At 40.1% G+C, this 24026-nt stretch overlaps 1 protein-coding gene across 2 annotated transcripts in view; it reads right to left on the reverse strand.

Annotated features, from left to right (window-relative positions):
* The window catches only part of GALNT14 (polypeptide N-acetylgalactosaminyltransferase 14), a 295893-nt gene that overhangs the window by 34377 nt on the left and 237490 nt on the right, over positions 1-24026 (reverse strand). For both annotated transcript variants that reach the window (XM_074288126.1, XM_074288127.1), the window contains exons 7-9: positions 21757-21844; positions 20541-20625; positions 15394-15497 (exon numbers count right to left, since the gene is read on the reverse strand). In XM_074288126.1, the coding sequence (XP_074144227.1) occupies positions 15394-15497; positions 20541-20625; positions 21757-21844 (277 nt within the window). The remainder of the gene's footprint in view (positions 1-15393; positions 15498-20540; positions 20626-21756; positions 21845-24026) is intronic.

Genomic DNA, 24026 nt, shown 5'->3' on the forward strand with positions numbered 1-24026 from the left:
CTTTCACATGATAAGATACTTAGAACAGCTGAGGGCTTAGCGATATCAGCACCACGGACAGCGATTTGAGTTCAGCCTTGCTTTTATTTAATATTTTTCACTCATATTTCTATTTATTCTCATCCAATGGTCTTTTTCTTGCTTTTTAACTCAGGTTCATGGATTTTCAGTGTATACTTACTTGAAACATAATGCTGTTTTCCTACCTTTCTATTATATCTATTTCTTTTGGGAGAAAAAAAAAGTTTATCTTTCATTATAATTTTCCAGGAATAAATCCTATACTACCAAATTTTGGTAATGTCAATGAGATTGTATTCACATACTTTTGTTAAAATTTCAAGTTTTCTTTGCTTGGTGATCAAATTCTGTATTTTGGTATATAGACAAAAGGCCATCTGTGTTTTTCAATACAAATATACTTTATATAAAACTATATAAAATATGTGTATTTATATAATATGTATCTATGACATGGTACAACATCTATATATACATTCACATATTCTACTTCCTATATGTTTCTCATATGCTACTCTCTTCAGTCGTGGCTCTCTGTGTGCCTGTCTCATCTGTAAGTTTTTCAAGGTTGAAAATACATCTTATTTTACATTTTATTTTTACATCATTTTATTTCCTACAACACAGGACTTCTAATGTCATAGGGACTAAATTTAATATTTGATGCTGAATGAAAGAGTGAGGAGAGATGGGAAGGAAATGGGCATTTATACACTTGTTGGCTTATACAAAATGTGTTGAGTATTCTAATTATATTGTTTTATGAGGTTGATATGATGCTACTATCTGCATTTCCATCAACACTTCTTCCCCAGAAATGTTTTTTAGTTATGCTTAAGTGGAAATGCATTGTGGATATACTTATATGTGTATATGTCATCTCCCCAAAGAGAACATAAGGTCCAATAGGTCAGGGACTGTTTCATTTTGTCTTTGTATCCCCAGCATAGTGCCTGGCACATAACAGGTGATTAATGAGTGCTTGCTTATTGAGACAATCAATCATCCAACAAGTCCTTATTAATCTTTTACTATGTCCCAGGAACTAGGTTAAGAGACTGGGAGTATAAGTATAATAAATGAAACAACCCCTTGTGAAGACCTTGGGAGTTTACATTTTAATAGAAGAGACAATAAGTAGACCCCCACATGTGAATATAACATTCTCTATATGTGTGTATATATATATATATATATATATGTTTGTTTATATTTATAAATATGTATATACATGTATATATTCACACAATACATAAACTTATTTTGCATAGAAATATGTACATAATATTAGGAAATAAACATAAAGTAATTAAATTTAAGAAAGTTTGAGGAGGGCACTAGCAATGGAGGCAAAGAATCAGGAAAGACTTTCTATATTAATAGTTTTTTGAAGGAAAAGAGTGTTTCCATGAGGTGGCTAAATGCATTCAAGACATGATTGAAAAGTATGGAGACAAGAGACGGGATGGAGCATGTGAAAAAGAGAGAAAAGGCTAGTCTGGCTGGATCACGAAGTGTTGGGACAGAGGGTAGTGTCCGATCAATTATTCCAGGTTGTGAAAGGTTTCAGAAGCTAAGCAGAAGAGTTTGGACTTCGTCTTTGGGTTGATCAATCAGCTGAAATTTATTGGATTTGCTAATACATTCACTTCAGATTTGTTGACTGATCATTCTGCTACTCCCAAGGTTACCTTCCTTCCTCTCTTTAATGTTGCTTCTGATCCTTTGGGACATGTTTTATATTAAAGTATATAAGAATAACAAAAAGAGTGATGATAATGATAACTCACACTCATATATCACTTTAAGATTTACAATCTGCATTTCATACAGTATTTCATTTGACTCTCACAATAACCCTGTAAAGTAGAAGCTAATTTTTATATCCATTTTATAGATAAGGAAAATGAGGCTCATATCAGGGTCTGGTTTGAGGTAAAAAAGTTAATAAATGTCTGAGGTAGCATTCTAACTGAGGAGTTCCTGAGTTTGCTGCTTAACCTTTGGACTCCTTTCATGTAGACTGGGTCTATCTTCCATGAGATAAATGGAGACATGACAGGAGTGTTTGTTATGAAGCCAGAGAAAAGAATCATTGCTTTAGAGCATTTATCAGAGTCTTTTGCAAATTTCAGGGAAAAGAAAGAGAACAACATAGCACGAAGACTTTATGGAAAGGAAAAGAGTTTCATTCACGTTTTGGGTTTTGTCCTTTCTGGAAGCATGGGATGCTAAGCTTTTAGGCAATGCACCTAGGTCTATTTCTGAAAGCTAACTAACTGGATAGTCTCAGTTAGGGCCTCAGTTCCTATAAAACTGCTGAGTGCAGAATGACTGGGCTTGCCCAGAAGCCAGCTAGGATAATAAACTTTCTTGTGCATGTTTTGCTGTTGTTTTTTTCCCCTGGACATCATTCAGTGTCACCTTCTGGAAGCTCTGATAAATTGTCGGACTGGATGCATCCCACAGCTCTGCTGTCACCTTTGAAAACTCTCTGTAAGAGTCGCCCTGGGGCAGTGGGAGTTGATGCCGTGACCACTGGGCCTGCAGTCAGCTGAGATGAGCAGCAGCTGGTTCCCCAGGTAGGGCTCACAATCTCAGCTCAGCTCTGGCAGCATCTGCCGAATCATCACTTTCACTCCATTGCTTCTTTAAGGCGGGCAGAGGAGGGATCAGAAAAGACTTTTTATGGGGAGTTAGCATGGGGGTTCTTGCTGAATCAGCAGCAGCATAATCTCCCTTGTGATAAATTCCGTGCAGACCCAAAGCCACTCTGAATTCCAAGCAGGGAGATGTGTAATTGTTCTTCCATCAGGCACACGGTTTTATCTGCTTATTTTCTTTAAACCTCAGATAAACATCTGAGAGCTAAGTTGTCTGTTTCACAGACACCCCCTCCCCCAAACTAAATCCCATCTCATCCCCGGCTTATCCCTAACATCTCTTCGCTGAAAACCTCCACTTATTTTTGCTAGTTCAGGGCAACTTCTCCCAGAAGCATCAGCCACATGATTAGCCAGAAACTCGGGGCCAGAAAATTGGAAGGATCTCGGGGGCTATACAGACCAATCTCCTCATTTTACAGAGGGGAGACTGAGGCTCAATGAGGCTGCAGTCAATTGAGTGTATAAGAAGTAGAATTTGAATGCAAGCCTGATCTCCAGGCCAGCGCCTTCCTGCTGAGAAGTCAAGGACCTGATCCCAAGTATAAAAAACGCCACTTCTATTTGCAGACTACCTCCTACCTGTGCATGCATCTCATAGCTGGTTCCTGGGCTGACAGCTCATACTCATCTTCAGACTCCAGTAATTCATCATGCTGAGGGCAAGTGATGCAGTAAAGCTGGTTGGGCCTAACTAAAGTTATAGGAACTGGATTTGGATTCTGACTCTTCCATTTGCTCTTTGGTCCCCAATTACCTCGTCTGTAAAACGGAACGGGCTGGGACAGACAGCCTCAAAGGTCCCTTCTAGCTCCTAGTTTATGAGCTGTGAACAGAATTGGAAACCCCACATCTGGCATTTTCCTCTTTGTACAAGTGGCCTGATGTCTGAGAATTTAAGGCTTTGGGGAGGCCCCAAAGCAATCAATAAGCATTTGCTGACTTTATGATGTGCTCAGATTGCACTGAGTGTGGGCTACACAAAAAAATGGAACAGGTTCTGCCAACAGGAAGCATATATCCTAACATGGCAGGTAGTTTATATAGGAATATAGAATAAAATGGTATACAGAAAAATATACAGAATAAACACATCCTTTCTGATTCCGTGAGATCATGGCACTTTTAGATTTCAAAGGGACATTAGAGAGATCACCTGCCCAATCTCATTTTATGGATGACAGAGACAAGACCTAGAGAGATTAAATGATTTGTCCCAGATCAGACAGGGAGCAAAGGGCAGAGCTGAGATGTGACTCCAAATTCACTGTTCCATCTTTGCTGGGAGTCAGGAGGATCTGAGTTCAAATCCAGCCTCAGACTAGTTGTGTTATCCTGGACAAGTCACTTAACTGTTTACCTCAGTTTCCTCATCTGTAAAATGAGCTGGAGAGGGGAATGGCAAACCGTGCCAGCGTCTCTGCCGAGAAACCCCAGATGGGGTCACCAAGAGTCTGGCATGACTGACATATCAATTCCATAAGTTTGAGTGATCCATCTATCATAACAGTTGGCTGTGAAAAACTTAATGGCATTTTAAATGGCGTTCTTTTTATAGCACAAGATCCTGTAACGACAGCAGCTTTGCGAAAACCCTCTTTTCCAAGTCTTCACATTCTTTCCTGGAGGAAGGCTAGTTTATTGTGGGCAGGCGACTGTGGACACGTTCACCCTTCTCTCTACGCAGTTTGTGTGTCCCCACACCCAGTGTCTCCCTGCTCTGGAAAGCAGCCTCGCTCTCATGGGATGCCTGGTGCTTCACATCAGGTCAAGCACCAAACAGCAACCGTGGGCTCGGAGATAAGCAGCCCACCGTTCCACCACATAAGGCCTTCACGGGCGGGGCCTGGCCAGCCGGAGAGCGTTTGCTCCTGTGGTGTTCGACGGCCTCCGTGGGATAGGCAGCGGGCAGGCCTATTTATTCACAACGCCCTCCGCCAGCACGTTCCTCTTGCCATGACTGCAGAGGTGCAACACTGTTATTCTCACTGGAGGCATCTCCCTGGAACCCGAACCCTGCCCCAGACATTTCTGGCTGCTCTGGTGCAACACTTAGCCTCGTTCGTCTGTAAAATGTGGACAATAAGAGCAAGACTGACGTAGAATCAGAGAACATAAAAAATCCAAAGCACTGTTCAAACCTCAAGTACCGCAGGCTTGCTACTGCTGTCGCCAGCATTGTTATTCTCATGAAGGAAGAGCTCCCAGTTATGAGCATGGTCAAACTCCTCTGGCCCGCCTCCTCCTCAGCCCAGCCAACGGTGCCGCTAACCCCTGAGAGGCGGGGACTTTTACCCTTAGATTCTCCTGTCTGTGTGTGTGTGGGGGGGTCCGGCTAGTGCAAGCCTGGACTGGACAGTGGGACGAGAGCTGCAGGGGCCAGCAGGTCACTGACCGGTCTCAGCAATGAGCAGGGCTCCTGGGGCTTCATCTGCTCACCTCCTTGACAGTCCCAGCCCGGATCTTCCTTGAGTTCAGCCTAGTTTGTTGCCTTAAAAAGGTTAGGTTTCTAGTCAGAAGACTTAGGTTCAAATCCCATCTCCTCCACTTCCAGCGCCGCCCCGGTACTTAAGCACATCGGAACCCTCTGGACTTGGGCTCCCCATCTTTAAATGAGCTGGATCTTGCTCACCTTGAAATCTGCCTCCTATGCTCCTGTTACCTGACTCCCCTGGAATTCTGCGGCTCTTGCTAACTTTCTGCAGGTCTCTATCCTAGAGAGGGGATCTAGAGCCAGGGACCTGAACTCACAGCTTGGCTGCTATTTAATTAATTACACAATCTGGGCAATTTCTCTCCCCTCTGGTCTGTTTCCTTATCTGCAAAAAGAGAGTTGGACGAGCTGACCTCTCGGGTACTTCCCTCTCCTACATCCTAAACGCAAACCATGACTTGCCACTGATGCTGAGATGTGCAAATGGGGACGGAGGAAGCAAGATGCAGGAAGAAAAAACTAATGAAATCTGTCCTTTTACTGCCGGGCCGTTGTTGGATGGAAAGGAGAGGGAGGAGTTCTGGCAGCCAGCAAGGAGGAAGGAAACAAGCATTCATGAAGCACCCACCATGTGCCAGGGGCTGCGTTAAGTGCCCCACAAATATTATCCTATTAGATTCTTACAGCAACCCTGGGTTGTTGGGCTGTTATTATCCCCATTTACAGTTGAGACAACTGAGGCAAAGATTAAGTGGCTCCTCTTATAATATAAGAGGCTGGATTTGAACCAGGTCTTCCTAACTCTAAGTTCAGTGAACTCCATGGTGTGCAAAACACCTAAGGAATCAACCAGTTACAACAATGGAGGGGTGAGTCCTGACCTGTCATTGGATTGAGAATAACAGGTAGATGACATCTAACCTGGAGGACAATGGTAAAAAAGGAGAACCTAAAACTGTGATAAATTAGGGCCCCCTAAAGAATCTCCAGGAAGCAAATACAGGAAAACTTTCTAGGGAAACAGTCTACACGTGGCCTTTGTCTTCTCTGAGAGAACTTAAGCTCCTTGAAGGCAGGAGCTATTTCACACTTGTCTTTGTATCCTCAGTGTCTAGCACGCAGTATAGGAACTTAATAAATGCTTGCTCAGATTGTGGAATGAAGTCCATCTTTTATATTTTTAATTAATTTATCTTTTTTATTAGAGCTTTTTCTTTTTAGAACATATGCACAGATAATTTTTGACATTTACTCTTGCAAAACCTTGTGTTCCAATTTTTTTTCCTTCCCTTCCCCCACTCCCCTCCCCTAGACAGTAAGTAATCCAATATATGTTAAACAGGTGCAGTTATTTCCACCATTATCAAGGGCATTTTTAGAAGGATATCTCTGGCTACTGTTATCAATCATAGGTCGGCAACTAAGTTTACTACAACTGCTGTTTGGGATCTTTTCTGGAGAACATACGCCACAGGAATGATTGATTTTGGGGTGAGACACGGTTATGTGAATCCTTATTATTAGACACGAACTTTCCCGAAGAGCCTTTAATGTGGTACAGAGCGTCTCTGGATAGAACCAGCGATCAGAGATTAGCCTTTTTCCTCCTGCTGGGGACAGGTACATGAGTAGGGGTCCCTTCTGTTCGGGGAGGAACAGTTATCTTGTCTTTGCTGAACCAACTAGATGAGATTTAAATGGAGTCAGGTGGCAGAAAAATACGAAATCATTTGCCCGGGGAAATATTCCAGCTTCTCCAACAAGGTATCTCCTTGATGACTGGCAGACAGGAGCAAGTATTACAGAGTAATTACACTGACTGAAGGAGTTCTCTGGCTGCTGGAGGACTTCCAGTTCAGAGGGAATCTGATTGGACCACTCCGGGGTGCTGGGTCCCTTCCAAATGTCGCTGCCAAGCCTTAAATTCTGCCGTCATGGCTAGCGTCCCTCTTGACCAAATGATACAGCTACACCTGGCTACAGATAATTTCTGTGAAGAACATGTACAGCGCAGTACTTTGGAGGGACACTTGGCTTGGGAGTGGGTATAGAATATATAATATAATATAATATAATATAATATAATATAATATAATATAATATAATATAATATAATATAATATAATATAATATAATATAATATAATATAATATAATATAATATAATATAATATAATATAATATAATATAATATAATATAAGGGTATGTAATCACGGACATTTCTGGGATACCTCAAGTAAAAAACCTTTTCCTCATTACCTCATAGGTCTTCTGTGAGGGGAGTCTTCCAGCCAGAACTGTCTCCATTTTACAAAGGAGAAAGGTTAAGTAACTTGCCCGTGATCCCACAGTTAGTAAATGGTAGGAGTGGGATTTAAACTTCTGCCTTGAAGTCCAAGGCTCTGCCCACTACAGGCTTTCTTGGTTTAATCTATAAATACAACAAAGCTCTTTTGTGTGTGAGAGTGTTTCGGTAAGGGAGAGCCGGAGTGACACGGGATGGCGTCCCCACCCTCACCGCCATCCCACTATCACCAGTTTTTCTTGCTTAAACTTGCACTTCTTTGTCTCAGTGAAGGGGCAGCTCTGGCTAAAATACTTGAGGAGGGTTTTACCACAGTGACAAGCTGCCCTCAAACATATAAAAACTGTGTTTAGAACAAGAAGTGATTTCAGAGGCTGCCGATTAATCAATCAGCATGCATTTATTAAGCACCTACTATGTCTCAGGGTCTAGTCTAACATATATTTCAAAAGGAATCCATTCTTTAGCATTTCCTAACAAGTAGTCAGTCATCTAGTTCCTTCGGAAGATTTTTATTGTTGGAAAACTCACTGTCTCCTGAAGCAACTCATTCTCACCATCCAGGATGAATGGGACCACATAGGACTGATAGTATTTTGCACGTTTTTCTGTTTCATGTCCTGCCATGGACAAAATAGTCCGGATCACCTATGACCAGCCAAGTCTCACCACACTTGGTCAAGCTGTGCTCATTCATTTTTGTATTTATGTGTATAATATTAATTTTACATTTATATATAAAAATATAAATCTGACACCTTCCATCTCTTTAAGACTGGTCACAGCTTGTGATCCACTTGCCATGGGCAGGCAGCCAGGCAGGAAGGAAACAAGGGTTTATTAAATGCCTACCAGATATGAGGCACTGTGATAAGTGCCTTATAAGTATTATTTCTTGTGGTCCCCTGTGAGGTAGGCGCTATTAGGGCGAAGTAACTTGTGCAGGCGGATAAAGGAAAGGGCTTTTTGTAAATGAATAAAAGTACGAGGCTGTGCATACATCTTCTATGGGCCCATGTTTGGATCAGCTGCAGCAGCACGGGGGGCAGACAGGGATGCATCTCATCCTGGCCCCTTCTGCTAGCTCTCTATTTGGAAAACTTCTGAGTACTTGTTTCAGTCACATCTATTCAACACTGTTCTTAAATGTTGACAGATCAATGTTGTGTCAACTGTGGAAAATAGCTTTAGGTTTGAGAATGCTTTGTGAGAGTATGGCTTATTTGTTGGAATTTTCCACCAGGGGTTGGGCTTTGAGAAAGTTATTATCATTAAAATGATCATTACTCCTCTTCCTTCTCAGCATTAACCTCAAGAAATGTCAACCAGTTGTACTTTGCAAATGTACCATACTGCACTCAGGAAGCTCCCCAGCCTCCTGTCAGAATATCTGCTCACTGGCTTGTCCCACCTCCCTGCTTGCTAGGCAACAGATGCCTTTATTCTCTAGAGATCAACACCTATAAGTGAGATGCAGCCTGAAGTTAGCAGATAGATTACATGTATCACATGTTATAAAAATTGGAATTTAAGCATCCAATTTTAATGCAAATGAGTCACTAAAAAAAAAAACCCTTGAAAGTCACATTTTCCTAAAATCTCTTCATATGCTGAAGAGGAAAGGTAATTATCAGAACCATGCAGTCTGCTGCAGAAGCACCTCACAGGGAAAAAAGGGGCATCCATATCATTGGCCTTTGGTGAAAACAGGAAGGGGGGAAATGATGGGAATTAAAAGGACTGGTCAGTCACATGTTTCCTGCACAGGAAAGGAGACCTAAAAAGTCAGAGAGATGAAATACGGAAAGGACAGCTTAGAGAGTTCCCCTCAATGCAACAGGGGCATCTGCTCCTCCAGGCAGAAACCCATTAACCATTTAATAGCTGCCATTTATTCAATTTATAATTAATCTCTATTTTAGACAGAAAACAAGCTTAGAAAGTGCCAGAGAAGAGAGAGCTACCTCCAGATGCTATTAAATAAGAAAGAAAAACTCCTTTTGTATGTAAAGGAGAGGCAGCATGATACAGTAGTAAGGACACCAGCTGTGGCTTCAAATCCCAATTCTGAACCTCATTTTTCTTTCTGTAAAATGAGGAAGAGGAGGAAGAGCCGAGAAGGCCTCTGGGCGTCCCTTGTACTTTAAATCATAATGATTCTAAGAGCTAACATTTATAGAGCACTTTACACAGATTATTTCACTTGATCCTTACCACAACCTGGGAGGTAAGGTGCTAGTATTATCTTCATTGAACAGATGAGGAAACCGAGGCAAACAGATTAAGTGACCTTCCCAGGATCACACAGATACTGAGTGCCTGAGAAAGGATGGAATCAGATCTTCCGCAAGTCCACTACATCTCCTGTCTCTTTCCTTGCATTTATTTTAGTTTGAAATAATAATCACAGACTTCATTGACTCTCCCATTGCAATAAAAGATTCAATCCATAACATGTCTGACACATGACCAGTAGTTTCTATTTCAACACTTTTTCAGGAGATGGTGTCCTTAGTGTCTCACCCCACTTCTGTTCTGCAGTTTGAATCCTGCCTCCTAAGTCTCGCCTCTTACTCTTTTTCTCCTTCCACATTCAATATCTGACCGTAGTCAGCATGCCCTAGACTTCACTCTCCTTCTCCTACCATTCCTTCCTCTAGGTTAAACATCCTCGGGGTGGCACATTGGGTACTGTCCTGGGTCTGGAGTCAGGACGACTCATCTTTTGTTTAATTAAAGCTTTTTATTTTTCAAAACATTTGCAGGGATAATTCTGTGACTCTTACAAAGCCCTGTGTTCCAATTCCCCCCTTCCCTCACCCCCTCCCCTAGATGGCAAGTAGTCCAATATGTCAAACATGGTAGAAATATGTTAAACCCAATATATGCATACATATTTATACAATTATCTTGGTGCACAAAAAATAAAGTCTAACCAGAAAAAAAGAGAAAGAAAATAAAATGCAAGGAAACAACAGCAAAAAGAATGAAAATTCTATGTTGTGAACCACGTTCAGTTCCCACAGTCCTCTCTCTTTGTGTAGATGGCTCTTCATCACAAAATCATTGGAACTGGCCTGAATCATCTCATTATTGAAGAGAGCCACGTCCATCAGAATCGATCATTATATAATCTTACTGCTGTGTACAATGAAGATTCATCTTCTTGAGTTCAAATCTGGTCTCAGACCCTTACTAGCAAATCATTGAATCTTGTGGACCTCAGTTTCCTCATCTGTAAAATGAGCTGGAGAAAGAAATGGCAATTCCAATGTTTTTGTAAAGAAAACCCCAAATGATTCTATACATTCCTCTATTTTTCAGTTCTATCTCTGGATGAAGAGAGTGTGTCTCTTCATTATCCTTTGTATTTAATTTGGGTGTTTACAACAGTCAAAGTTATCCTTAAAATAATATTTTACTATCACTGTGGGGGGAGTGAAAAAAAGAAAAAAAAAAGAAAACCCTAAATAGAAACAACTCAACAACAATAATCTTAAAGAATTATATAGAGAAGTTAAAAATTTTCTCCAGAATCAGAGGTATATCCACACACACATACACACTCATACAAAAATAAACAAAATAATTTGGGTGGGGGAAGTCACTAGCACCTGGGTATCAGGAGAGGTGTAATGGAGGAAGTGAGGTTCAAGATGAGTTCTGAAGGAGACCAGAGGTTTGAAGAGTTGAAGAGGGTGTATTGATGAGATGACCTTAGTCTTGAGGAGGCAAAACTCATCTACAGGTGCTAGTGATTCCCATCTGCTCCATTTTCCTCCAAGCAGAGTATCTCACAATTTCTTATCTCCAATATCTCTCTATTTTTTCCTTTCATGCTTATAAACATGGCTAGGTATTTCTATTCAAACCTCCCTCCCCCGATAAAATCTTCATATCATTCTATCATTTTCTCAAGCTAAAATCATATATATATATATAATATATGTATATGCATGCATGTTCTATGTATACATGCTTTGTACCTATAATTTTTATGTTTGCCAAATTCCTAGAGGAAAAATTGTCTACAGCCATTACTTCTGCTTCCTCTCCTTGCATTTGCTTCTCAACCTTTTGCAGTCTAGCTTCTGGCCTTCCCATTTAATTGAAACTTCTTTTTTAAGTGGATCTCCTAATTGCTAAAGTTAATAGACTTTTCTCAATACTTCTCTCTCTTTACCTCTCTGTAGCATTTGACACCACTGACCAATCTTTCCTTCTGGATACTCTTTCTTTGGGTTTTTAAAATTTGTTGTTCAGTTGTTTCAGTCATGTCCAACTCTTCACAACCCGATTTGGAGCTTTCCTGGCAAAGATAGTGGAGTGTTTTTGCCCCAGGAAAGGAAACTTAGATAGAATTAAGCAAAAAACAAGTGAGTTCCATGCTTGGAACCCCACTGCGCTTCTCACCTCCAATCTCAGGTACCCTCCTAACCTTCCATAGTCACTTTCCCTTATAAGTCTTTCCTGTCTCCATCAGCTGCTAGTGCTTCCCTTACTTCCATTATTTCATCCATATGATGCCCAGAGCCAAGGAATAGCAAAATGTGTGTTACACGTGCAATCAATCCCAACACTCACTCAATGTGTGAATGTGGGCAAGTTAATTTATCCTTCTCTAAGCCTCAATTTCCTCAACTGAAAAAAGAGATAATTATAGCCCCTACCTCTTAACTCACAGAATTGTTTTTAGAACAATGAGATCCTATGAATAAGATAATACATTTTTCATAAAATCTAAAATTACATGTAAAAGTCAACTATATAGACAGAAAGACAGACAAATGGAGAGATATACAGAAGAGACAGACACAGAGAAAGGGAATGATAGGTAGCAGGTAATCTAGTGAACAGAATGCTGGATTGAGGGTCAGGAAATTGTTCAGTCACATCCAACTCTTTGTGATTTGAATCGGAGTTTTCTTGCAAAAATTCAGCATCATTTGCCATTTCCTTCCCCATCTCGTTTTTATAGAAGAGGAAACCAGAGCAAACCAAGTTAAGTTTCCCAGAGTCACATAGCTAGTAAGTATTGGAGGCTGGATTTGAATTTAGGAAGATGAGTCTTCCAGGGCCAGCACTCTATCCGCTGTTCCATCCAATTGCTCCGACAATCAGGAAGAACTGAATTTAGGTCCTGCCTCAAACATTTTTAGTTGTATGACCCTAAACAATTCATTGGCCCTTCTCCTTATCGGTCTCCTCACCTGTAATATGGGGATTTAAAAAATGTCTACTTTGCTATGTTTTTGTAAGGAATGCACAAGATAATAGATGTAAAGTTTTTTGTACATTTTCCCATAAGAGTATAATTAAAATAGAATATTGCACATGAAACTGCAAATCTATCAGGCAAAACTTACTATTCCTTTTAAATGTAATAAAGTTATCATGTACATTTCCTTTTTTTCCTTTCCTCTCACCTGCCCTAGAGATGGCTACCATTACATAATACACATTACATATATATGTAAAATTATTCTATACATCCACAATTAAAGAATGACTATGATCATTATAGAATACTATACTGTTCCATAAGAAATGATGAGCTCCATGAGCTTAAAAATGTGTACTAAACTTGCACGAAATAATGAATAGCAAAAGAAGCAGAATCAAGAGCACATTGTTCACAATGACAGCAATGTTGTTTTAAGAACAACTCTGAGGGACTCAATCATTTTGACCATTATAAATACCCAAATTAACTACAAAAAAAATTCTATGAAGAAAGATGCTATCTACATTCAGAGAGAGAACTGATAAATAGAAGCATTTTTCAAATTTTAAAATGCTATAGAAAGGTTAGATATTTGGGTGTGTATGTGAGTATAGCTATAGCTACAGACACACATACATGGGTAGCAGGGTGGCTCAGTGTACAGAGGGGCAGGAGGATCTGCATTCAAATCTGGCCTTAGACACTTACTAGCTGTATAACCCTGGGTAAGCCTGAGTACTTCTGTTTTTTCCTTAGTTTTTTCTTCTTTAAAATGAGTTGGAGGCAGGAATGGCAAACCCCTCCAGTATCTTTAACAGGAAAACCTCAAATAGGTTCATGGAGAGTTGGAGCTAATCAACCACAACTCCTTCTCCTCTTATATGTGTACACATTTGTGTGTGTGTGTGTATAGCATGTGCAAGCCATGTATATGTATATGACGTGTTTATGCTATAGTAAACAGAAACATAGAAAATGTGTCTTCCTGAGGTATTCGTGTGTATGTGTATGATTCACACATGTGCATAGCCCATGTTCTACATGCACATAACCTGTGCATATTCCACATGTACAACATGCAAACACAAATGTGTGTAGATGCTTAAACATCTAAGGAGAGGGGGACTTGTCGTACAAAGCAGTCACTCATATTTTTTATAACTGTGCATGTGCTCATTCGTGCATTTATATACATATAACTCATTTGTGGAACACATTTCTATAACATATGTATGCACCTATATATTCATGTACATATTTACATACAAATGGCTAGCATTCACAGACTATGGATGAGAAGCTGCCTAGTAGGGCCACAAGTCCCCCCTCTCTTTGGTGTTTAAGCAGGGGTCTTTCAGGGGTTTTAACCCCTGCCTGGGGTGGAAAATTGGACTAGATGACTGAGCGCTTCCCTAACGTGAACATTCCATGGTCCTCCCTGATTCCTAGTGAGTGCCTGAAAGCCCTTTCTGTCCCCTAAGGAGATGTTCTGAAGTTCTTCAGCTTTATTCGTCATTCTTTCGGCCTACATAATGTAATCCTGGCAGAAACTCTAAAGCAGTAGCATGGGGGCCCACCAGGACCGGGAAAGTCTCAAAGTAAGGATTTTGAAACTCGGATTCAAATCACAAAGAGTTGGATGTGACTGAACAATTTCCTGACCCTCAATCCAACACTCTGTTCACTAGATTACCTGCTACCTACCATTCTCTTTCTCTGTGTCTGTCCCTTCTGTATATCTCTCCATTTGTCTGTCTTTCTGTCTATGTAGTTGGCTTTTACATGTAATTTTAGATTTTATGAAAAAATGTATTATCTTATTCATAGGATCTCATAGTTCTAAAAACTCCTTGGGGCACAGGAAGCTTGGTGCGAGACAGTGATGAATCTGCCTGGACCAGGACTGGGTGAGAACTCAGTTTGGTTTATGATTGTTTTCATTTTCCGCGGCGTTTGTTGGGCCTTCGATCTGGCCTGCACAGGCTGAGAGATGGACTTTTTTCCTGATAGATTTCTTTCCACTGGCCGGATGGGGAGAGCAGATGCTGCAGGTCAGGCCGGCGGCAATCAATTTGGGGAAAATAACTCTTACTGACTGAGGAAGAAGGCCATAAAACACCAAGGAGGCAGGGATGGAAGAAAACAATAGCAGGCTGACAATGGATGGGATTACTGCTAAACACCAGACCCTATCCTTATAGATCATTCCTGGAGTCAGCACGTCCGCTCAGTGATGCTGCCATTCACTTTGCACGCTCTGCGGTCTGAGAAGGAGCAAAGTGAGCTTGCAGGACACCCCACGCTTCTGCCTCCTCTTCCTGGCCGGCCCCGGGCTTTGACCAGTGGAGGGGCAGGCGCTCTAAAGTCCTCGGGAGGTATGGCAGTCACACTGAAAGGATGCCCAGACTGACAGAGCTCCTACGAATCAAATTCAGGGCTTGAACCTTGGTCTTTCCAACCCCAGACCAGCCCTTTGTCCAGTCCGGCATGATTCCGCTTCCCCCTAATTTTCTTTGGCACAAACTCTTGGTTCTCACCTGCAATCCCATAAAGCTTTAGCCACCAAGTAAAAGCCACAGTGGCCCCATTTGCTCTGTCTCTTCCTCACTTGTTCAGCTCATTTACTCACCCCACTCTCACACACAGCTCTGAGACGGGAGGCTATCACCAAGATACTTGGCATTTCTTTTTTGTCTCACTAGGCCTCCAGGCCTGAAGTTGTGGTAGGGCACGGGCTGGGACTCACCAAAGTTTTCTCCACCCCAGATGTCCATCGCTGCATCGTACTTCCCCAGGTGATTAAACCAGGATTTGTTCATTACAAATAGCCCTCCGGAAATAATTGGGGTCCTGCACATCAGGAAAAGGGAGAGGAGAGTAAGCAAAAGGAAAGCAGAAGCTCCTCAGAATTTCTTCTCTTCAGACCCCAGACACCAAGGCCATTGTCCTCTCCTTTTTGTTCCTCTTGCAGAAAGACCAATAAATTTCCACTCTACCTAGAACAAGGACATGCACCTCTACATGTAGCACTGCCTGGGCATCGTGCTGGCTGTCACTCATAAATTTTCTGGATCTCACCGGCACTCTACACCTATAACTCTGCCTCTTCCCCAAGGCCCGGAGTTCATGGCCTTGACTGCGGGCTTCCAAAATGAGATGCACTTGGTCCTTGGAAAAAATTTACACATTCTCTCACAAGGATACTGCCTTGGAAGACTCTGATAGGAACTATAGTAGTGATGAAATAGGACTCCAAGTCACTTAAAGAAGCAAATAAAAGGCTTAGGGAAAGCTGCTTTATCAACTAATCATTAATGGGAAACAGGATTTTTATGAAACATCTCTCCTATCTTTTTCTGGTTTCTCTCCTTTTTTCTGGTCCATTGAACTAAGTATAAAATGCTTTGTATGGGACCTGGCACATAATAAGCATTATATACATGTTAGCTATCATTATTGTTATTATAAGTAGTGATGGAAGAACTATGTGGGCAGAAGGAAGGATGATGGGATTTACGAACTTTTAGGATATTGATAATCTGAGGAGAATCCAAGGGAAGGGAAGTTAGAAGGAAAAGGCCTTGAGTCCATTTATGAGACGACTGGCTGAAGGAAGGAAGGAAACTAACTTTTATTAACCACCTTCCCTATGCCAGGTGCTTTGTCGTGTTTTATTATAAATATAACCTGCTTTGCTCCTCACAACAACACTGCAAAGTGGGTGTTCTTATTATCCCAGTTTTATAGTTGAAAAAAATAAGACAATTTAAACTTTTAACATTTAAACTCAGGAATTCCTGATTTTGAGACCCACTGTTCTATTCATTGGGCCTTGATCCATGTCTTTGAAGAAACTAGGGATATAGAAAATGAAGAAGATAAGTGCAGATAAGTATCAGAAGGATACCTGAAGTGGGGTGGATGGAAGGAAAAATACCCCATGGGTTGTCCTAGCAGGTAGTAGGTTTCCCCTCTTTGGAGGTTTTCAAAGCAAAAACTACTTTTTCAGGTTTGTTGTGGGAGGGACTCTTTTGAAGAGTATGTAGATGGAATGTCCAGGGTTCCTTCCAACTCTGAAATTCCATGTTTCTGTGATTTGCCTGAGATCACCTCAGTAATAAGTAGCAGAATTAGGATTGAAGTTTAGTTCCCCTGAATCAAAGTCAAGATGTTAGAAAATCTTGAGAAAGATCAGAGAACGCCATGAGAACCAAAGCTTTGTCCTGAGAATCAGGGAACTCTGGGGCTGGGAGCGAGTGCAGAACTCATCTTGTTCAACCCCCTAAAGGTCCAGCTAAGGTCTGGGGATGGTCACTATGTGACTAAGAATAAAACTCAGGAGTTTTAGTTTCTAATCTGGTAGAAAGTGTGTTGTACCTAGAGTGAGAAAGATCCAACTTCAATACTATTCTCTGATATTTACCATTAGTGTGACTCTGGGCAAATCACTGATGTCTACATGAGAGGACTGGTGGGACGGTAAAGAAATAGCACTACAAGAAAGATTTGAGTTCAAATCCAGCCTCAGTCATTTACTCTCTGTGAGATTTTAGAAAACTCTCTGATTGCCTCAGTTTCCTTAAATGAAAAAATGGGGATAAGAATATTTTAAGGATCAAATGAAATGATAATTATAAAAGCACTTAGCACAGTATCTGGCACATAATAATACTGCTCTGAGACTTCAGGAAAATGTCAGGGATCCCAGGACAGGCTTGGTTTTTCCTAAGCTCCACCCCTTCCTGTTGAGTTCAGTTTTGCTGATTAACCAAATGATTCCAGGGAGAGGCCAGTTGCTCAGAGAAAGAAACATTTGCCTTTGAGAAAAAGGAAAGGCAGATAAGCTGCTGGGTTTGTCCTTGACTTTGTAATGATCATCTTTCTGGAATATCTAGATGGATGGCTTGCAATTTTTTCCACCTATTCCCTCCCCCACCAAGATCATTCCACTTCTATGACCCATATCAATCAGTGATTGATTAAGTATGCATTTATTGAGAATATCCCCTGTGCTCAGCATCATGAAGGCCAATGTAACATCATCTCTCAATAGATAAGTGATAGATGGCGAGAAGGATAGACAGAGACAGATAGGAATAAATGAATGAGTTAATGAAGGAGGATAGATATAAATAGATAATAAATAGATGATAGACAAATGAATACATACATACATAAATTGCTATATTTTATTGCCACAAGCAGCTCTTAGAGGTTTGGTAATTTTGGTTTCCTACACAGCATCAGTGAAGAATTTAAAGCCTAGAGGGAGGGAGGTCAAAAGGGAGAATGTGGAATCATGAGAGGCTGATTCACATCTTATTGGTTTAACCCTTAGTTTATATGAACGTATCTATCTGGAGTTTGATGATTGTGGTCTACATCTAGGGTATCAAACCTCCGGGGGCAGGGGCCATATATTGGACTCATGGATGCAGCTTGATCCAGATTAAAATGTAATTGAGAATATTTAATAAAATAAATAAAAATGCAGTAAGGCATACATATTATTAAAATTTTAAACTAAGTCAATATGGTGCTGCAGGAATCTTTATATATGGGTTAGTGGCTCCTATTTGGTCTACATGAATACATACATACATAAATTGTTATATTTTATTGCCACAAGTAGCTCTTAGAGGTTTGGTAATTGGGTCCCTCTTGCAAGTTTTGTGAATGTCTGCCCTTGGTGGGCTTGGAGTCAGGAAGAATTAAATTTAAATCCTGCCTCTTTCATCTACTTGTTGTTACTGTTCAGCCAGTTTCAGTCTTGTCTGACTCTTTGTGGCCCCATTTGGAGTTTTCTTGGCAAAGATACTGGAGTAATTTTTTCATTTCCCTCTCCATCTCATTTTAAAGATGAAAAAACTGAGGCAAAAAGGGTTGGTGACTAGCTCAGGATAATGCATCTAGTCAGTGGTGGGAGCCGGATTTCCTGACTCCAAGCCTGGCACTCTGTACCATGGAGCCTCCTAGATGCCTTGTACTGGCTTAATGACCCTAACCCATCTCTCAATTTATGATCTTATTACATAAGGTTGGATTAAAGGGACTTGAGATAGTGGATGGGGCAAAACAAATCCAAGCCAACTCCTGGACTGAAAAAAAAAGTCAAGGTACAAAGCAACAAATTCACATGCAAATGAGAGCATGTCTGACTCTATCTGCTCCTGACAATGAGGATTTTATCCTTCTCTTCCCACTACTGGACTCCATACTGACAGAGCCTGTAATCACTGACATTCTCTTGTGACAACATCCCAGCCCCTGCAGGGGCTTCCTGAGCACTCTGCACATACCAACAGGCAGCCGGCCCCCAGAGGAGGAAACGTGGACTAATGTTGTCCCAGGGCAGCCCAGAGTTCCTCCCCTGTTGCATCCCATCTCTCTAAACAGCAGGCAGATGGCCAAAGTGGGATTCCCATCTACAGATCAAGGTGGTGGAGATCCCTAGCAGAGTCCGAAGAACTGAATTTGGCTCCTGGATCTGCTACACAGGAACAAAGCTGCAGAATCTTCTCTCCTCACTTCCACCTCTTAGAATGAGTCCCTCATCATTCCCTTCAGTTAGACATGAAGACTTTTCTGATCCCTCTAGGATGTCGCACATTTCTCGCATATACTTTGTAAATGTTTGTACATATAAACAGTATCTTTCCCAGAGATTGTTTCCTTTTTGTCTCTGTATCCCCCTGGCTTAGCACAGTCCCCGGCATGTTGTGTGTCATTAATAAATGCTTGTTGGTTGAAATCACCTTTCTGAGTCTTCATTCTCTCAGTTCTAAAATGGGGATGATATTATTTGCACTAAATAACACTTGGTTTTTCTAAAACGGGGATGTTAACATTTTCACTAATAACTCAATTATATAGTGGTTTGAGGCTGACAAAGCACTTTCCTTACAACTCTGTGAAAAAGGAAGGGGATGAATCGTTGCCCCTAATTTTGATAGGATACTGCACATGAGATGCTAAGTAATGAGCATTACTGCATGTGAGCGGCAGTATTTTTTCTGTCACACTGACTTCCCTTTCTTGAGATCATGTACTACACAAATACGGTAGCCAGAAGAACCAGGAAACTATAAGTTACTCAGTCAAGTGATAACGATGACCAAGTCCATCAATATATATGTAGCACTCTGCTCTTGTAATCTCTTTATTCTGATGACAGGAAAGAGATATTATTCACTCTCTGTTCTTTGGGACTGCAGCTGATTTTTTTACTTATTCAACCTCCACTTAGGGAGCTTTCAATTTACATGCATAGTTTTTCTGGTTCTGGTTTCCCGGTTCTCTGCATCAGTCATACAAATCTTCTCATACTTCTCCAAATTCTTCATTTTTATTTTTTACTTTATAGTACTATTCTGTTAATTTTGTACACTAGATATTGTTTAGTCAATTGCTCCTTAGTGAGACCACTGGGTTGAAGTATATGAATAGATAAATTATTTTCCTTATATAGTTCCAAATTGTTTTTAGAGTAAGTGGGGCAATTTACAATCCCATTAGAAATATATTGGCATGCCTGTTTTCCCATAATCCCTCCGACATATCTCAGTTTTTTCAAATTTTTAGGATATAAGGTAAATCTTAGAGTTTTTAAAATGTGTAATCCCTTTTTTTCATATATCATTAGTATTTTGAAACTCATATAAAACTATTCATATCCTCTGATCACCCTATTATTGGCAAATAGCTTTCGATATTTAACACATTTGTGTTCCTCCTAGATCTGAGATATTGAACTTTTATCAGTAATATTAGGTGTACAGTTTCATATGTAATCATCTCTTTTTATATTCTATTACATTGTGGAAATGTTTATGTCATTTCTTAATTTCAGAATAATTTTCAAAAAAAAAATTAGTTGTAAAGATTTTTACTTACTTGATGGGTTGAATGGGATCCACCCGTAAGGCCTTTTCCCTCAGGGAAAGCTCCTCCCACTTGAAATGGAGTGTCCAATCAAACCCTAAACCATAGCAAAAAATAATATATATGTATGTATATATAGGTAGACAGATGTACACAAATATGAGTATTTATGTAAATATATATATTTATGTATATATATATATATATATATATATATATACATACTCTCACTGTATGTGTGTGTGTTAAATCTTGAGATATGTAAGAAACAAATACACACCCCCCTCACTGACTTCCTTTATGAATTTTCTTTGGAAAGGTTTAAAAGAACTTAGTTGTTGGGGGTAGCTAGGTGGCGCAGTGGATAGAGCACCAGCCTTGAATTCAGGAGGACCTGAGTTCAAATTTGATCTCAGACACTTAATACTTCCTAGCTGTGTGACCCTGGGGAAGTTACTTAACCCCAGCCTCAAAAAAAAAATTAAAAAGAACTTAGTTGTGACCTGTAGGGTTTGTTAAGAAAGAAATTATACAATTTATATTTATTATATTTATATATATGGGATATAATTGAATATGAATATATGTTTATATATATGTAAAACATATTCATTTGGCTTATGTAATGGGAAAAATATATTTTGTCCTTTTAGAGGCATGTTCATAGTCTCCCCTATTAGCCACACTCTTCTTTGAAGTCAGGTTGGTTCCATACAACAAAGAGTCAGACATGGAGAAATATTAGAGGGCAAGGTCCTTGAACAAGTGTAAATAAAATGGGTCAAAGCAACAAGTCACATAATGGTAAACTGAATAGTAGGATATTTTCCTCATTTTCTTTGGGTAGGGCTATCAGATCCCTGATTCCCAACCAATGAAATTAAAGCCTACTACAGGGAGGCTTGAGGTGGACTACAAGGGACTTTGATATAATTTGGCCTTTTTGAATCAGGGCCAAAGGCTCTTAGGAACAAAACTCAGGACCCTAATTCTCAGGGAATCCTTGTTTCAGCTCCTATCCTCTTTAGTTAGGTTCCAAAACTTCATCCATTCCTTCATAATTCCAAGGTGAAGGGACAGAGCCAGAATCGGGGCTGGGTGCACAAGTCATGCTATTGATAAGTTTTTTGTTTTTTTTTTTTTCTTTCTTTCATTACTCTATTTTCCTATGACCAATCATTTGCGACAAGAAAATTCTTCCTGGGGAAAAGAAGCCGGCCCCACTCACCACCTCTCATGTCTGGGGAAGAAGACACGTAGGCAAAAGTGTCCCGGTTAATGATGTCGATTACTGGACACACCACCCGTGTAGGATCCTGAAAAATAATACAGATTCCTCCATATTGCTTTATGCCTGAGCCACGGTACGCTAGGACAATCAGGGAGACGGGTCAATGGAGCTGTGACGGCAGGAAGACAGTAGTTGCTTCCTATAGTCTTAATGGGGACACCTATCCCTCAATTTGAGTGTTCTGGTGCAGAAGTTTCGCACGGGAGGGCCCATTATAACATGATTGCAGAGCTAACTTTGTTGGAAGGAGAAGAGCCAGGATAGACTTTGGTGGGGAAGTGTGACTCCAAAGATCATGTATTCCTGGGAATTTCTCTGTGCGTTTCCATGGATTCCTGGAAATTTTTATAATCTAGGCTCTGAGATATGCATTAGAGACAATCAGACTCTCAGAGCTGGAAGAAACTTCAGAAGCCAGCTATAATATACTCCTCAAGGGGCCATCCAGCTCTTCTCGAAGACCTCTACTGCCTCCCTGAAAAGTAAGCCATTAAGGAGTTTCTCCTTACACCCCACCTAAAATGAGAACCAAATAGAAAAAAATCGAATCCCTTTTCCATATCATAATGTTTCATGTATTTGACAAAAATTATTATGTCTTCTCCAGGATAAATAATATATATATATGTCATGTTTACACTCTTGATGGCTCTTTATGTACTCTTTAGTTGGTTAATATTCTCCCAAAATGTGGCATCAAGAACACAATATAATATTTGAGATATAGTATGATGAGGGCAAGTATAATAAAGTTGTCTCCTTATTCTATTAGCTTTCTTTTGGCTGCTATAACATGCTAATATTATCAATCCGTTAAAATTCCAGATCTTTCTCACAATAAATGCTAAATAATCGTGATTCCCCCATCTTCTATGCGTGAAGATGATTTTTTGACCCTCACTGTAAGGCTTGATATTTATCTCTACTGAATTTTGATTCATTAATTTTGATCTAATGCTCTAGCTTGCTGAGATTTTTTTTGAATCAATCATGACTGTTATCCAGTATTTCAACTATCTCTGCCAGGTTTGTCACCTTAAAATTTCATAGGCAAAACACTTAAGAATTCAGGATTATGGAGTTTGAATTGGAAAAGACCTTGGGGGAGGCCTGTCTAGCCCCTTTTTCTTAAAAATTTGAAACTGAGCCCCCCCAGGAGATAATGACTTTCCTTTGTTACCCAGAGAGTAAGCATCAAAATCAGGATTTGAACACAGATTCAGTTTCTTCCTGTTGTACTATCTTGCCTTTGTCCAAGACACTGATAAAGAATGTTAACTACCAGGACTAAATATAAATCCATGCGACTCTTCGTTAATGATAATGACACCTCCTTTGAAGTTGATATCAAGCCATTAATAGATTATGAATAAACTACTGATTCCTTTTAAGACTCTTTTCTCTGCATATTCAATCAATTCTGCACCCACTTATAATTATACTATGCTGTCTTATCACATCTCTCCATTTTTAATAACTCAATTTAATTCAATAAACATTTAGTAAACATCTGTTTGCAAGGCACTAAGATCTGAAGACAGTAAGACAATTGTGAAATCCTTCTTTCGAGGAATTTTCATTGTACTGGGAGGGTTCATAGATAAGTGATTGAAAAATATTTTACTGTTGTAAAAAAACATTTATAGTTAGCTATACTCTTGAGAACCAAACAAACGACAGCCAAACTCTACAGGCACTGGAGCGAAATGAAAAATGATGGACCCAAAGTCAGGAAGGCCTACTTCATATCTCACATCACATGATTCTTGGAAAAGTTAACTGAGTTTCAATGTCCTCATAAGGAAAAATGATAAGTTAGATTGACTTGATGTCCTCTTATGATCCTAATGTTTCTATATCTCCAGCAGTCCTGGGATCTACCAATTTACCAGCTGTCAACAAAGGAAATTAGATTAATTCAGCATAATCTCTTTTTAAAAAAGCTTTGTGACCACTGCTTCCTTTTCTACACATTCAGTAACCATCCTTTAATAAATGCTCTCGGATTTTGATAAGGAGCAAAGTCAATCTCGGCCCATAGTTTGAAGAATTCTGTTCCTTTTGTTTCATTGCTGGGTCAATGCTGGCCCTGTCGCAGTCTTACATCACAACCCCCCATTATCCAAGCTCTTTCAGAGATCTAGGAAAGAGGTTTAGGGCTCATATCTGCAAGCCATTTTAGTACCATAGGAAGTCATTCGTCTGGG

The sequence above is a fragment of the Sminthopsis crassicaudata genome, chromosome 2 (assembly GCF_048593235.1).
Source record: "Sminthopsis crassicaudata isolate SCR6 chromosome 2, ASM4859323v1, whole genome shotgun sequence".
Classification (NCBI taxonomy): Eukaryota; Metazoa; Chordata; class Mammalia; order Dasyuromorphia; family Dasyuridae; genus Sminthopsis; species Sminthopsis crassicaudata.